The sequence below is a fragment of the Schistocerca gregaria genome, chromosome 4, assembly GCF_023897955.1.
Source record: "Schistocerca gregaria isolate iqSchGreg1 chromosome 4, iqSchGreg1.2, whole genome shotgun sequence".
NCBI lineage: Eukaryota > Metazoa > Arthropoda > Insecta > Orthoptera > Acrididae > Schistocerca > Schistocerca gregaria.
In genome coordinates this window covers 540,880,295-540,897,424 of record NC_064923.1, presented here as the reverse complement: position 1 = coordinate 540,897,424, position 17,130 = coordinate 540,880,295, and the positions used below count along the sequence as shown (strand labels likewise).

The 17,130-nt window shown below is 38.7% G+C and overlaps 1 protein-coding gene across 1 annotated transcript in view; it reads right to left on the bottom strand.

Moving 5' to 3' along the window:
* Window positions 1–11,404: 11,404 nt before the first annotated feature.
* Window positions 11,405–17,130, bottom strand: part of LOC126267360 (uncharacterized) — a 29,261-nt gene continuing 23,535 nt past the window's right edge. The window contains exon 5 of the mRNA XM_049972498.1: window positions 11,405–11,667. Within this exon, the coding sequence (XP_049828455.1) occupies window positions 11,491–11,667 (177 nt within the window). The 3' untranslated portion in view covers window positions 11,405–11,490. The remainder of the gene's footprint in view (window positions 11,668–17,130) is intronic.

Genomic DNA, 17,130 nt, shown 5'->3' with positions numbered 1-17,130 from the left:
AACGAAGTGTTCCATTTACTCTGAAATGGTGGACTTCACTGACTGGCAAGAAAATTTCGCTTTTTGTAGACTTCAGTCTAATAACCTATAAAAATTGATTTGTGATAGTTAAGCGTTAGGTACGTCATTTACATTAAACTCTTTATTTTTCTCGATAACACTTCTGTCATGTGTAAAGACAACTATTTTAGTGTCGTTTGTCATCATGGACATGGATCCAGAAAAGAACCATGCGCAATCATCCACTGCACATCCCCCTAATCAGATTCCCTGTTTTTTGACATTATAGACAACGTTTTACTACTTGCTTTCTGGATACGAAGTGAACCATTGTTGAGCTTCTATTCTAATTCCGTAATTTTCCAAGTTATAAAACAGTACTGTATTGTTTTATTAAATCAATCGTTAAGCTCTGCCAGTGCCTCACACACAAAAAAACGAATAGCATTTTCTGTATCATCTTCGTACAAAAGTAACGCTAGGTGGTATGGTGTTAAAAAATAGAAAGTAATAGCTCGGCAATAGGAGTTTAGCTGAAAGAAACAGATCACTGTGTTTTGGACATTGAGTAGTTCTTTCAGATATTACATTGAAATAATCAAAACTATGAAAATTCTAGAAGAAACCGAAGTATGTAGCCTTTTTAACAAACTTAAGGACCATCTACACAAACTTTTAATAAATAATTTCAGCTGGATATTTTATTCACTTGACAGTAACACATGCAGTAAGCATGTAACAGCTGTACATAAATAAGGATCGCAATATGACACCATGAGTTTAGCATTGGTGAATTACAGCTCGCATGAAGACAGGCATATTTTAACTTCAGCTAACATCAAAATGCGAGGAATAATTATAAGCAAGTTATGGTGCTTTTTTGTATGAGCAGGACAGGAACTATGGACATAAATTAGCAATTTTCGAATAATACAAACATTTTTACTCTCAATGTTCATCAAACGGTATTTATATTATGAACTTCAGATTTAAATTTTATCTGTATAGTATTAAATAATAACATTACACAAGTCTTTTTTATCTGCTATAAAGTTTGATTCGAATGACAGAGAACGGGAATAGTGATACAGAAATGTTTTTTTAGTGACTGAATATGCTTTGTTTTGATTGTAAAATTTTACATTTGGATGCACACATTGCGTGTCTTGTGTACGACAGTTCCACTGGAACATTCTGTACTGTAAATCACATGCTGTATGTGCAATCAGCAGAGGGTTAGGTGAATATAACATAATGATGTGCTAAAAAAAATTTAAAAACAATCCAGCTGGAATCCCTATGCTGTACAAGGCATGTGATGAGTGCACTGGCACATGTGGTGTGGGGATAATGACTTACTGAGAGATGGAAACATACCACACATTTTCTGTGACTCAAGTAAAGGGAGTGTGTACTCTGTTATTGTTTGTTTGGAGCTTTCCAATACTTTAGTTACTTAATCACCCTCTTGGTTCATAATGCCCAAGAAATTGAAATTACAATGTCACCATTCTTACAGATGAGAAACTCCTGTTGCAAAAGTGACTTCTTCCAAGGTATATTAAATAGATGTGATTTGTGTAGTATAATCAAAATTCTGATATTCTTTCTTCTACGTCTATGGAATCATAACAAACCTCAGGACCTTACCTGATTTGTACATTTGGTGAAATCCTGATTCTTCTGTGTAATGTCAGCATCAAACCGTCATCATTGATACCAGATAGTGAGCTGCATTTTGTATGGGTCTATATTTTTAGAGCAGCACATTTCATTTGGTGTTATTAGGTTGGTGCAAAAGTTCGTAGCGCTCTGTTTTTCATGTTGGTATTCCGCGTTATTTATAGATTTTTTTATTTGTAGTTTACTGTTGCAGTTTGATTTTACACACTATTATTTTGTCATTTGGAGATAGTGAGTGGAGCTGTGGACGCTAAAAGTGAAGTGCCAAATGGACAAATCGAAACCTTTCCGACATATCCTTCTGTTTGAGATCAATAGAGAAGTGACAGTAGTGGAGGTAGTCAGAAGCTTTTCCATCGTGTTTGGGGATTATACCACTGGACAGAGTACGGCAAGAAAATGTTTTTCTCGTTTTAAGGAGGATTGTTTTGTCATCAGTGACTCCACATTCAGGAAGACATTTGAGTTTGGACGACGATCGTTGAAACGCTTTAATCCACAATGATCCACGTTAGTGTACCCGAGTGGTGAACTTTGATCTTTCCTCCATCGTACGACATTTACAGACAATAGAAAAGTTCAAAAAATTAAGTGTATACCACATGATCTAAGCCAAAATCACAATCAGCGGGTGGCCATATGTGTATCTCTGCTTGCTCATCATCAACTGGCTCGTAAAAAACATCGACCATTCAAGACCTGTGCGCATCCCCAAAAGATAATGATATGCAACTGGCGAAACAGCGACGATGTGATGTAATGCGAATTGCTTCCCCAAGGTATAAAAATCACTGCTGACATTTCTTGTCAACAACTAAGGCGTCTTGCAGACACAATCCGAAAACAAAGACATGAAGAATTGTGAAGTGATGCTACTCCACGATAAAGGCCGTCTGCATTGTGCTAGTCTGACAAAAAGCACTACGCAGGAGTTGGGTTTGGAAGTCATCCCGCACCCTCTTTATTTACCTGATCTTACGCTCTCAGATTTTCACTTTCGCTGCTGCCTATCGAACCTCCAAGGAACTACCTTTCCAGATGAAAATGTGTTCCGAACATGGCTTGTCGAATTCTTTCCCACGAAACCACGTGATTTCTACAGTCGCAGAATAGAAAAGTAACCCAGCGTTGGCAGACAGTTGTAAACAGTGAAGGATAATTATTATTAATTACTATAGTCTGTAAACGTAAGGGAAAGCGCTACGAACTTACGCACCTAGCCAATACTTATTTCAGTTACTGATGAGTACAAAATTTTATCATTCCCTAATACTGATACTCATGGCGCGCGCATAGACCACGCCTTCTCTATTTGTTTTAATATGTATTTCTGTATAATAACAGTTATTTTGTTAATACCATGTATGCTTAAACCCATTACTACTCTGGTAGTTACATCAGTACAATTTAAAATAAAAATGGTCCAGTAACAAGTAGACGAGTACAAATTTTGCAATAAATACAGCCAAGGTATAAAATAAATATTCTCCATATGATCAGTGTTTAGTTTATGTAGTTAAAATAACTTTACAATTTTTTGACGTAGATTTTCTGGTCCTATAAATTGTTGCAACATCAAGTAAACATTCAATAATTACTACATATTTCTTTAAATTATTTCTAGATAACTATGAGATTAACTTTAACGTACCTAAAAATACTCTAGGAAGCGCTGTTACATCTCGCAAGATGTATGCAAATCTCTGAACTCATACGTCTAATTTAAATATTTCATTTCTTAATGTCTTCTTCTTGCACAGAGTTGTACAAATAAAATTCAAATTTCAAGAATAAAACAATACATCTGATACATACCCAAGCATAGTGACACTGAGTCTTTATAATTTGTGGAGAGTGTCATGTAGCTATTATTGCAATATTTAATTCCAGCTCTACTATTTTTGAATGTAAAGCCAACTGAGTTGTTTAAAATTTTAGATTTGATGTAGAAAATTATTTAATTTATCACTTTGTGCCAATCGAAGAATTAAAGTTATCAATCCTAAAAAGTGTCTTTCCCAGAATTTCACATATTTTTGATTTCGTAAAAGTATTTCTTGTCTCTTCTTTATTTTCTTTTCTTGAATCAAATCATTGCTCTCTATTTAATATTTGACGATTATTAAGTTATAAATTAAGGACTTTTTATTTATGTAACATGTAAAATTGGACGATAAATAGTTTAGACAAGAAGAGAATTGAAGCTTTCGAAATGTGGTGCTACAGAAGAATGCTGAAGATTAGATCACATAACTAATGAGCAGGTATTGAGTATGATTGGGGAGAAGAGGAGCTAGTGGCACAACTTGACTAGAAGGGATTGGTTGGTAGGACATGGTGTGAGACATCGAGGGATCACCAATTTAGTATTGGAGGGCAGCGTGGAGCGTAAAAATCGTAGAGGGAGATCAAGAGATTACACTAAGCAGATTCAGAAGGATGTAAGCTGCAGTAGGTACTGGGAGATGAAGCTTGCACAGTATAGAGTAGCATAGAGACTGCATCAAACCAGTCTCAGGACTGAAGACAACAACAACAACAACAACATTTAAAATACATAACAATTATTATTTGATTTTCCTATAGTCAATCTCAAAGAAGTTTAGATTGTTGATCTTTTTCTGCCTACCAATCAAATAATGTTCATAATGAGAGGCATAAATCATTCCACGTGCCATACATGTTGTTATACAATTTTGTTTTTTCCTGATTTCATGGTTGAACCAAGTCGCCAGAATATCTTTTCTCTGCTTGCATTTTCTCATACTGCCACGCCAGGAAGGAAGACTAAGTTCTAAATCGAAATTGGGTGTTTTATTCTCATTTTTACTATATTTGGCACTCAGTACACTATGCACCTGTAATTATATGCCTTAAACATGGATGATAGAGTGAATTAATATGAGTAATTACAAACGCATGCAACTGGGTTAATTCAAGAGGAGGCTTTTTCTGTAGCAGTCTGGGAACAGCAATTTAAATTTCAAAGCTGGCTCGAGGCGCCAGTATGGTGGACGTGGGAATGTTATTTGTAGAAGTTTTCGTGGCAGAGGCTTTTGAGATTGGCTGTCCCAGACTGCAAAGCAGGGGTTCTTCCTTTCAAACTTTAGTCATTAAATGGATAGAAAATTTTGAGAAACGTGTCCCCTGGATCATGACTGGAGGAAATGCCTGACACCAGTTACAGATTCACTTTTTGGACTGGCCAGTTTACCCCCTCCAGGTTTTTTTCTCTCGCTGCTTTGAGGTAAGACAGATTGGATTTCAGACGGAAATTACCGGGAGCCTGAGAAGTAGATTCAATAGGGTCGCTGTGTGGGGTGATAAGTATGACTTTCTGCTTCTGTGCAAACTTCAACGGTAAATTTGCATCGGATCTAACTCAGACTTTTAGAATTGGGTACTTTCCGTAACATCAAAGTCATTTGTGAGCAGTGTTATGCGTTTCTTGTGAGTATTGATATTTTCATTTAAATAAATTCATATGATGCAGAACGTATTCCTTAGGTCGATACGACTCAATTCGTGCATCGTGATCCTCTTTAATCTAAAGTTTTTTCCTCGTTGTAAGGCACAAGACTTGCGAAACTATTGTGCTATAATTTTCATACATGTCCTTTAAGGTCAGGGGGCACGTACTCTTTTCTGAATAAATATGTTATGTTCATCAATTTAGTTGGTTAATCTTCATTTCAATGTGTATACCAGCATGTGTGCATTCAGGAATAGGCAGAGAATAATGGCTCCTATATTAGCTCGGGGCTACGAGAAGTCTGTGCTATAGTTAGAAAATTCGACGTGTCAACCGACCCAAGCCGATTTGCGTTTGTTGTGTTCCACATTTAACTTCATTTTTGGTGATATATCGAACCTGCAGTGTTCGTCTTTGGCACGCTATTGTAAAAGGAGACGCAAAATCACCTAAGTTGCAAAATCCTTGCAATTTGCACGTTTAAATCCTTATACTTACTCCCGATATTCCTTTTGTCTTCGAGTAAAATTACGTGTCTGATAAATTCATTTCGGAAACTCAAGTAGGAAATCTTGACGCAAAATTTAAACTTTTTTCATGTTAATTTTATCAAAACTCGTGATATATTGTGTAGTATTTGTCAATTATAAACATAACTTGCGCTCTTCAGGAATGTGATGTATTGTGTAGTGTTATATTGTCAACTGCAAAGATGTCTTCGTTACAGAGATTTCGACCACAGTATCCATCTTCACACTAACAATTCCCAAATTCCTTCCATATTGACCGGAAAAGATATATTTTTGAGAAGTGTTGCAAAGAATTTCATAAATCGTAAATTAAATCTACTGTAGAATTTTTTTACTTACCATAATCTGAAAAAGTTTTCAAAGAACCTATAAAACTCGTATGTCGTAATATATATCTCTTTTTTTGGCTGTAAAACACTTCGGTTCCAAAAGGTTACAAGTAATTTGATTAAAAGAGAATGAGCAAAATTAGTATAAAGTAATTTGTTTGTTGATCTGTAATGTAATTTCATACAGATCAAATTTCTTAACACAAAGTGCCTGATATGTGTCCTCTACAGACCTCCAAAATCAGATGGGTTTGCCTGCTTCAGAACTTACCTTCCGGATCTCGAATCGACATATGTGCATATAATAATAGCTAGTGTCACTAGCATAAGTTGTCTATGCTATAGTCCTTCCAGTGCGAAATGTAAAAAAAGTTCAAATGTGTGTGAAGTCTTAAAACACACACACACACACACACACACACACACACACACACACACACACACACACACACGCCCGAGGGAAGACTCGAACCTCCGCCGAGATCTGACGATCAATCCATGACTGCAGCGCCCAAGACAATTCGGCTAATCCCGTGCGGCCGCGAAATGTAACTAGATACTCTTCTTCAATCGTGTCGCTGCTTCAGCTTGCTCCTACCCATTATACGAACAGTGGTCACACTCTCATATATTTGTAGCGAAATCTCCAAACAGAGTAATATATATGCATCTGTCTTGTCCATCCCCGACATAATTTTCATGACGTACTCTCTATATGAAGATACCACAATTCATCCAATGTCTCTGAAAGAATAAAGAAATAAATTGGGAAACTATGTAGAATCTATTGCCACAGGAAGCATACCACGTGGGACAAATACATTCCACAATTTCAAGAGGTAATAAACGCAATCCTAAATGAATCAATAATGCTTTCACCGACAGTAATTGTGAAAAACAAAGAACCACCGAATAAAATCAAGCATGGCGAGAAGCGCGCAGCATTGTAGATAGAACATTCTTAAGTCAACCTTTGTGCAGTGAAGTTGTGTGTAGAGACAGAGCGGTGTGCCTGTTCGCCACCAGCTATATATATTACTGGAAGAATACTATAATTATACAATTCGTAATGAATTATTAAAAATCGACGTCATGAAGACATCAAAGGTATTCAAGTACAAACTGCATGTTTCAATTTCGTTGCTACAATTTTAATCTGTTTTTTTTTGTGTAAACGATCCTCAAACTTAAGTTTTATAAATTGAATCATTATAAAGATATAAAAATTGGTATTCAGTAATTTTCAAAATAGATCAGTTTATCTCAGTCAGTATCGTATTTTTCATTGAACCCAGTAACCACAAGATTTAACTTTTGTTGAGTTTTATCAATTTATTTATTTAATGACATTGAATTATGCACCGGTAACTTCAATCAAAACAGCAAATGAATAAGTACAGTTTTAGCTCACATATTTGCAAATGCCAACCCAAATAAGTATCAACAATACATCAGAGTGAGTATATTCAGACATGCGGTCAGATGACGTTATCCAGAGGCGACCCAGTAAAATAAAAAGCGAGGAAAATATATACGTATGTTTTCAGGATCACTGCATAGACAAGTACTACGGGCCACGGCGTAGGCTTATACGTTCACGTAGAAATAATCTTTTGATCAGTCACATTAATATTGTAACCAATAAAGGCACTAGACAGACAAAATTGTGTAGGCTAGACTATCAGATCAGACACATTGTCAAAAGGAAATCCAGACACGAAAGCTGCAAGTCACAAAATGTTCAATTCTTTCTTTCAGTAGACGGAAAGTAAGTTAAATTATTTTATTCTAGACGGGAAGGGTATTGTCAAAACGCATTAAGTTCAATCATTATTTCTTTTATTTATTCGACAGGAAGGTTTCAATCATTGTGACTGACGATAGAAACGTACGTAATTTTAAGGAAGTATATTGCGTAAAAATTAGCAAAGTCGGTGGGCAGGTGCTGTAAAAGCAGCAAGGCAGTCTACCGAGTGGCATTTCTAATTTTTTTGTGACGTACTACCTTAACAGTTAAAATTACGTACACTTTTTTTTTTTTTTTTTTTGCCAGAGATTTTGGCACTGCTGATCTCTACGTAATATACCGCTTTATACTTAATGCCATGGACGCTTCTGTCACGAGTCGTCACGATGTGTACTTCACAACGTTCATCAGTGGTTTTCATGCACATCAATTGCTTGTCTGGCCTGCATGCTGGCGCACTGTGCCGGCCTATTGCTGTAGCATCTCTGATATTGTTCTATTCCAGCCTTGGATGGTGTGTATCAATAACTTCACGCCATCTCCAACGGAACCAATGGCCAACATATCTCTGTCTGCGCTATAATTACGCTCTACGAGCTTTCTTCAGATGCCTTTAGACGGTAATCTGTTACTGGCAAGCGACTTCAATTGGATTTCTACACTGACGGAAAGAAACTGTAACACCAAAAAATTTTGATGTAGAGTACCGAAATTTTTGGGATACATTTGTCTAGGTAACACATTTAAGTGATTAACGTTGCACGATCACAGGTTTACGTAAGCGCAAGGTAAGCCATTGAAAATATTAAATACTGGTACATTAATAATTGGTTTAACCGTTATAATGTTCAGTGGAAGCATACCAGCGATCCCGGCCATCACATGCACCGAGACAGAACCACTTTTCATCATGAAACGCAACAGACCTCCACCCCGCCGTCAAATGAGCTTTCGCTTGACAACACTGAGGCCGCAAATGGCGGTGGTTTGGGGTCAGTGGAATGCACGCTAGAGGGCGTCTGGCTCGGGGCTGTACCTCAAGTAACCTCTGTAACAGCCCATTGTTTCACTGTGGTGTCAACTGCTTCTCAAATTGCTGCTGCAGATGGCAGTACGATACGCCAGAGTCATACGCCGAACACTGTGGTCTTCCCTGTCGGTAGCGACAGGTAGCCGCCCGAGGCCCCGTCTTCTTGCGATCGTACATTCTCGTGAATACCCGCCAGCAATCACGTACAGTGGCTACATTCCCACCAAGTATCGCACAAGGAACGTCAGGCTGCTTGTAGCCCTATTACGGATCTCAGTCGAACTCAGTGAGGTGTTGATAATGCCGTATTTGTCGCCTTAAAGGCACCGCATGTCCAATCTTAAAAGCACGCCTAACTAACGCTCACGACAAAGTGTTTTTAAAGAAAATCTGATTTGCATCCAACTAGTAGCGTTCCTAGCGCCACTCTTAAGTGACTGGCATGAAATTTGAATAGGCATCATCTTCCAAATGTAATAACAAGCTTACTAACTTTCATTTATGTCACTCATCTCCTTCTTGGTGTTGCGATTTTTCTCCGTCAGTATATTTGAATGTGATTTGACAAATTGATTTATATGGCAGATACTTATGTGACAAGCCCGGCTGCCTACAGCCCAGTGTTCACAGAGTGCGGCGGTCACGCGTCCTACGGGCCTTGCACACCTGAGGATGAGCTTATAACAATCGGAAACCGGTCGTGATTTTGAATCAATAAAAATATTTGCGATTGAATCAATTAATTATCTAATTCCACTCTGATTTTAATTTCAAAATATTCCACTGAGATCGTTGCATTATATCCATAAAAATACTTTCAAAAATTACTAAGCTGTTGCCAATTGACTCCTTTTGATTATACGGCCGATGGGAAGCTAGTAATATGCTTCCCAACGTCTGCATCAACATCTACATCTACGTGATTACTCTGCTATTCACAATAAAGTGCCTGGCAGGGGTGCAATGAACCACCTTTAAGCTGTCTCTCTAGCGTTCCACTCTCGAACGGCACGCGGGAAAAACAACAACTTAAATTTTTCTGTGCGAGTCCTGATTTCTCTTATTATATCGTGATAATCATTTCTCCCTATGTAGGTGGGTGCCAACATAATGTTTTCGCAAACGGAAGAGAAAACTGGTGATTGAAATTTAATGAGAAGATCCTGTCGTAACGAAATTCGCCTTTGTTTTAATGATTGCCACTCCAATTCACAATCTTCCTTATTTCGCGCCCCTAACACTATACGAGCTGCCCTTCTTTGTACTTTTTCGATGTCATCCATCAGTCCCACCTGATGCGGATCCCATTCCGCACAGCAATACTCCAGAATAGGGAGGACAATAGTAGTGTAAGCAGTCTCTTTGGTAGACCTGCTGCACCTTCTAAGTGTTCTACCAATGAATAGCAGTCTTTGGTTTGCTCTACCCACAATATTATCTATGTGATCGTTCAAATTTAGGTTATTTGTAATTGTAACCCCTAAGTATTTAGTTGAATTTACCGTCCTCAGATTTGCGTGACTTATCGCGTAATCGAAATTTAGCTGATTTCTTTTAGTACTCATGTGAATAACTTCACACTTTTCTTTATTCATGGTCAAGTGCCACTTTTCGCACCATACAGATATCTTATCTAAATCAAGTTTTGCAAGTCGTTTTGATCATCTGATGACTTTACAAAACGGTAAATGACAGCATCATCTGCAAACAATGTAAGACGGCTATTCAGATTGTCTCCTATGTCGTTAATATAGATCAGGAACAACAGAGGGCCTGTAACACTTACTTGGGGAACGCCGGATATTACTTCTGTTTTACTCGATGACTTTCCGTCCATTACTACGAACTGTGACCTCTCTGACAAGAAATCAGGAATCCAGTCGCACAACTGAGGCGAGACTCCGTATGCACGCAGTTTGGTTAGGAGACGCTTGTGAGGAACGGTGTCGAAAGCATTCTGGAAGTCTCAAAATATGGAATCAATTTGACATCCCCTGTCGATAGCACTTATTACTTCATGAGTATAAAGAGTTTGTTGTGTTTCACAAGAACGATATTTTCTGAATCCGTGCTGACTATATGTCAATAAATCGCTTTCTTCGAGGTACTTCACAATGTTCGAATACAGTATGTGTTCTAAAACCCTACTGCAGATCGACGTTAGTGATATAGGCCTGTAATTCAGCGGATTACTCCTGCCTCCCTTTTTGGGTATTGGTGGACGTCCTGCGCAGGCGACCTTCCTGGCGTTTAATGGTGTCCACACACCCGACACAATTACCACGTGTAAGTAACTCCATGAGTGCTCGACGCACAGACGCGTCTTTCTTAGAGAGTGTTGCTTCGAACGATGTATACTATGCAAACCTCACAAATGACATGTCGAAAGCTGCTTTAATGTCATGTGAGATTCGCATGATTCCCTCACTAAAAGTTGTAAAGATCAGAATAGAAATACTAAAGCTGAAAGTTGCTTACAACTATTACAATCAGCAACGAGAAGTAGAATTTCCATTCTATATGTTTACAGTTGGCAAATCATATTACATCAGTTAATTAAAATGAAGAAGCCATATAAATATACTTGACATAAAACTATCAGATTTAGTGCGCTCAACAATTTGTCTTTTATTAATGTTTCATGTTGATTACAGTATTTTAGTTAGAGTGTATTTCAGCACGTAGTTGAACTCTGGTTATTAGAGCCCACCAGTCTTGCCCCGTTTGGGCTGTATGCGCTTGCGTCTGGTGCCTTTCCCTTTCCCAGCAGCTCGCCATTTTCGTGCCCTTGCTACGCTTTCTATTTCATCAGCGTTCAGGCCCGCAAATCCAGCATTCAGTTCCTGAGGACCTAAGTTCACCTGCACTGGCTGAAACTGAGAAAAAGACATTCTAGCAGAAAATTGACATATGCAGACTGACATACCTAGGCAATTCTGAAAAGATTTCCAAGAAAAATTACGTAATGACACGTAAGAATTAAATTCGAGTTACAAAACCACAAAATAACACACTTCCTGCGAAGATGGAATTGCTGCTGGCAATAATGTAAATGGAACTCATAACTCGTTATTCTGCCACACATACTTGTATGTCGCAAAATATTTGTTAGGGACGTTCAATTAGTAATGCAAACACTTTTTTCGCAGCCCATTTTGGTTGAAAAAGTGCGTAATTCGTTGTGGGACACCGTGGAATATTCCCGCTTCAGACATTATAGTTTCATGAAGTTCCGACAGGTAGCGGCGCTATACGTAGCCTTCAAAATGGCGTCTGTACCGGAAGTGCGTTCCAGGCAAAGAGTTGTCACTGAGCTTGTCTTTTGTGTGAAACGTATTTACAGGTGCTTGCAGAATGTCTACGGAGACCTAGTGGTATAAAAGGATTTCACATATATCCTTAGAATTTTCTAGAAAATGGTTTAGACTTTAATCTGGTAGTAGAACTAACTGGATATACAATTGGACATAGCACAACAACAAAGTTTCAGAAACAAGTAACGAATATCAGTAATCACTTTGTATGAAGTCTTTAGAGTATCAGTCTGCGTTTCGATTCTGTCGCAATAAAATCTGTGTTGGTAGCACTTGAGAGCCAAGGAATACAATCTACCTACATCTGTTGGTGCAAGTAGGCTGCTTACTTCGATAACATTCAGAGAGTGGAAATTTCAGAGCTCAGAAAGGAGTTAGGCAAGGTGATACAAATTTAGAATAATTCTTTTTTACTGGCATGCTAGAGATTTTCTAATCTTTAAAATATAATGACGATTGGAACACGCACAAACAAATCTCATCTAATATGCCATCAGTTGGTTTAAGAAATTCAGAAAAGCCTGCAGGATCTGAGTATAGGAAGTATTACAGTAGACCTGAACAGTAATTTCAGTAACAGTAAAATAATGTGCAGTCACGACGTCGAAAGGTCAATAGAAAAGGTCAATTATGAAATGGTAAAACCCCTTGAGAATTTGTATGCTAAGGACAGCTGAAAACAACCATCAGATGGACACACATAAAAAGCAGGACAGTTGAAATGCCTTCGAGTTCATTTCAGAAGTAAATTAGTAATGTGCCTTAAATACAGAGTTTATTACCAGCGTGTATTACGAGTACGTATGGAAGTGATATATATATACTTCAAACGCTCAAGAAATTCAAAATTGTAGGTTACTCAACGAGCAATAAAGCATCTTGGGCAGATTGGCTGCAATATGCTAAGCCTCTGTATAAGAAAGAAGATAATGAAATACCATCAAGCTTACGCCCGATTTCAATTTTGACAATGGTCTCGAAAAGATTAGCAAAGGTTATATACAAACGACTTCATAACTTTCGGACAAAGAAAACAGAACATATTGAACGGCTAGAGATAGGATGTACATATTCACAGGACATGTACATTAGTACGTTCTGCAGAAATGATTGGCATTTCAGTCACCTCGCCGGCCGCTGTGGCCGAGCGGTTCTAGGCGCTTCAGTCCGGAACCGCACTGCTGCTACGGTCGCAGGTTAGAATCCTGCCTTGGGCATGGATTTGTGTGATGTCCTTAGTTAGGTTTATGTAGTTCTAATCCTAGGGGACTGATGACCTCAGGTGTTAAGTCCCGTACTGCTTAGAGCCATTTAGAATCAATGTGGTGAGTCAGTGCAAAAGGCTCACACCTGTGACACCAAGAAAGCATTAGTCCATGCAGCCACATGTGGTCGTGCATTGGCTTGCTGGAAAGTGGTGTCTGGGGTGTTGGCAGAACGGAAATGCCTACGCACCGCAGGATGGCATTCACGTAGGTCACACTGGTCACAGTGACCTGGACACCGATCAACTGTGATTTGTGGTTGTATCCAATAGCACCTCTCAACATAAGGCCGTGACTTGGCGCTATATGTCTTGCGCGAATCCAGTCTCTGTTAAGCCCCTCCCCTTGTCTAGGCGAATCAAAATGCGGCTATCATTTTCAAACTGACAGAACTTATATTCGTCCGGAAACGCTATCTGATGCCATTCCTGTCCCCAGTGACGTCGTTCCATACACCTTTGCCGTCTCGCATGTTTCTGTACATTCGTCAAAGGTTGGCGGAGAAGACGACGACGCACAAGTTATTCATGCCATAATAAACGGCGACTGACCGTCACCTGTGGTAGTGTACGATGTGTTACACTGTTCCATTCTTGCGCTAGAATCAAGGGCGACGCAGATCTGTTCTGCAACCCCATTAGGATGAGGTGTCGATCTTCTCGGGGGGTGGTCTGGTTGGTGCGACTTGCCCCATCTCATCGTGTGTTACGGCCTTCCGTGAACCATTTTGCAAACACTCGTTGCACTGCCGAAACAATTGGTCCTACACGAGCAGCAATTTCGCGAATGAATGCATCACATTCTCTCATGCCAGTAATTCTCTCTCTTTCAAACTCACTAATTTGACTGTACGGTTTGCGCATCGCTCAAGAGGCCTCCTGATCGTCTGCTCACGTAACACAGATCGATTACCTTCTGTTTATAGCGACAACGAGAGCCGCAGGTACATTTTATCGGTGAGTGGTGCTGAGCCACGATATCGATGTTGACCATGTACATTCTGGCCAACATGGTTCAAATGGCAATCGTTTCACCAGTGCATACTTATGTGCATGTCATTTGAATATGAATGTCCTACCTCTAGTCGTCGAAGGTGTTCTGTTTTTTCTGAACATGAGTGCATAGTGTCAAAGTAACAGTTTGGATTTGTAAAGTGTTAAAATATTGAGAAGGCTATATACACTTAGAGCTAAAATGCACTTAATGTAACACGCAATAAATTAGAAGCCTCTGGTGTATTCTGTTGTTTTTCAAAGGCATTTGACTTTACGTCACACTGTCTTTAAGTAAATTAGTAAATTCGGGTCCAACACGAAATTCCACAAAATTGTTCAAATCATATCTCTTTGATAGAAAACAAAGGGTGTCAGTGGCAAAGAGTCGTATCTTAAGCTATTAGTCATCATGTAGTCGGGATCGAATTACATGTCGTGCCCCACAAGCTTATGTCTTACGACCCTTTCTTTTTGTTATATATATCAATGGTCTTTTATCAGCAACATTATCAGGTGCCATCTTTTTACGTTTGCAGGTAATACAAACAATACAATAAACGGAAGTTTAAGTACAGTATCGCTTAATCAAATTTTTATGGACGTTAATAAATGTTTCTTAGACAGTTCTTTGTCACTAAACATTGAATAGGCACACAACATGCAGTCCAGATCTTGTGAGAGATTTCCTTCCAGCATAAGTTTAATATACGACGACTAGGAGATAAAAGAGGTTGACACTGTCAAATTCTAGAGGTTACTGCTTGTAAAAGCAATTGGAAGGAGCAGACGTAACTGCTGAAGCATCTATACAAATCTGTATTTTGAGTACAGATGATGCAAAAATAAAAAGCAAGTATATTTCTCTTAATTTGTTTCATAAAGCCACATGGGATCATTTTCTTGTGTAGGTCATCAGTCCAAGTTAAAGTTTTGTGAATTCAGAAGCGTGTAATACAAGTTATTTATGTGTGAACTCAAGAACTACTGCAGAGAATTTGCCAATTTAAATAACTCATTTTGCAGCTTCACAAGATATACTCAGATGTTCTGTAAACATAACCACCTTTTAGGGTAGTATGAGAACTATTTTCATAAATGCTTTTATTTCGTCTGTACTAAGTTATAGTTACATTTCTGTAATCATTCTTGAGAGACGCTTGCGGCGGTGTAAAGACCGACGTTACTGGACAGTGTATGACTGGAAACGAGTCATTTGGAGTGCTAAATCAGACTATACACTGTGGAAATCCGATCTAAACGTTTGAGTTTGAGAAAGTTACATGCCATCAAGTGCTCTTACTGTGTGGGGCTGTTTTTCGTGGTTACTGTGTGGTCCCCTTCTTGCAGTTAACAAAACGCTAAATGTGGAAGGATATGAATGCAATTTGCAGCATTGTGTACGGTGTACAACAGAGGAACAGTTCGGAATGATGAATGTATCAACATGACAATGCACTCTTTCACTAAGCAGTGTCTGTGAGGGAAGGTTTGTGGGCAATAAAGCTGTGAAATGGATTTACCTAGCTCCGAGTCCCGATCCGAGCGTAGTGGAACATCTTTTGGATGGCTCCAACCCTACCCTCTGTGGTTTCAACTTTTGAGGAAGAATGGGCTGTCATTCCTCCACACACATCCAGGCACCTTATTTAAAGTGTCCACGGTCATACAAGCGAAGGCCGTTTTCACCCTATATTAACGTTCACTAACAGATGTCCGTATACTTTTGATCAGATAGGAATACGTGTTTGTAAAATTTTAGTTGTAGCACGGCCTTCACGGTCCGATTTGTCACTGGTCATTAGGCCTAATTGTTAACAACATTTAAGTAATATATACCGACGGTCGCATTGTGCTCTCTCAAATAGCACTTGGGAGAAGTGTACACCTAAATATTTTCATGTATGGTCTGATTTATCTCAGTTAATCACAAAAGTCATTTCTTTCTATATATGTTGGGAGTGAACAAAATATTTCTACAATATCTGGGGAAGGCTGGCGATTGAAATTCCGTGGAAGCATCTCGCCCCAAATAAAAAGGCCTGTCTTACTGACTGCCAACCCAATTCTCTTATTATATCCGTGACACTCTCGCCTCTAACTTCTCCTTGAGCTGTATTTATTGATGTAAACATGTTATACTCGATCGACTTTGAAGGCAAGGCGCTTCATCATCAGTCCCCTTTCTTGACTATAGCCGTGCTTGCACTCATATAAATCCAGGTGCACATGTGCATGCACGTAAATCATATTTACGTCCCCTAATACTTGTCATATGTTCATTACGCTTGTGTACACCATTACTTACATGAGTCGGTGTCGAGATGGATCTCGATTTAATTAAGCGAACGCTTCAGATGATGAAGAGCACTGACTCAGAATTTGATAATGTTTAAGTTTTTACATCAATAAATACGGTTAAATAAAAAACCACTCGTGCTTATAAATATTCATACCAGTTGCACAAGGACCCGTCTGTCGAAAATAGAGCCAATTAAGAAGTGGTCATCCGTTTTGCACACTAATGTTTCTAGTTCACGTGTGACTGTAACAAATATCTCAATCATGACTTATAGAATTTGCTTTCACTTGCTTTCTCGTATGATATTAGAATCTTTTTGTAGTCATTGTAGACACAAAAGAAGATATTAGACAGTAGCAATAATTGTAATCAACACTTCAAGGGTCGTAGCTCATCAAAAAAATGAGACAGTCTGGTGGTCCGCGACTCGTCTATTTGCTATCAACAACAACTTCCCTTCCTAATC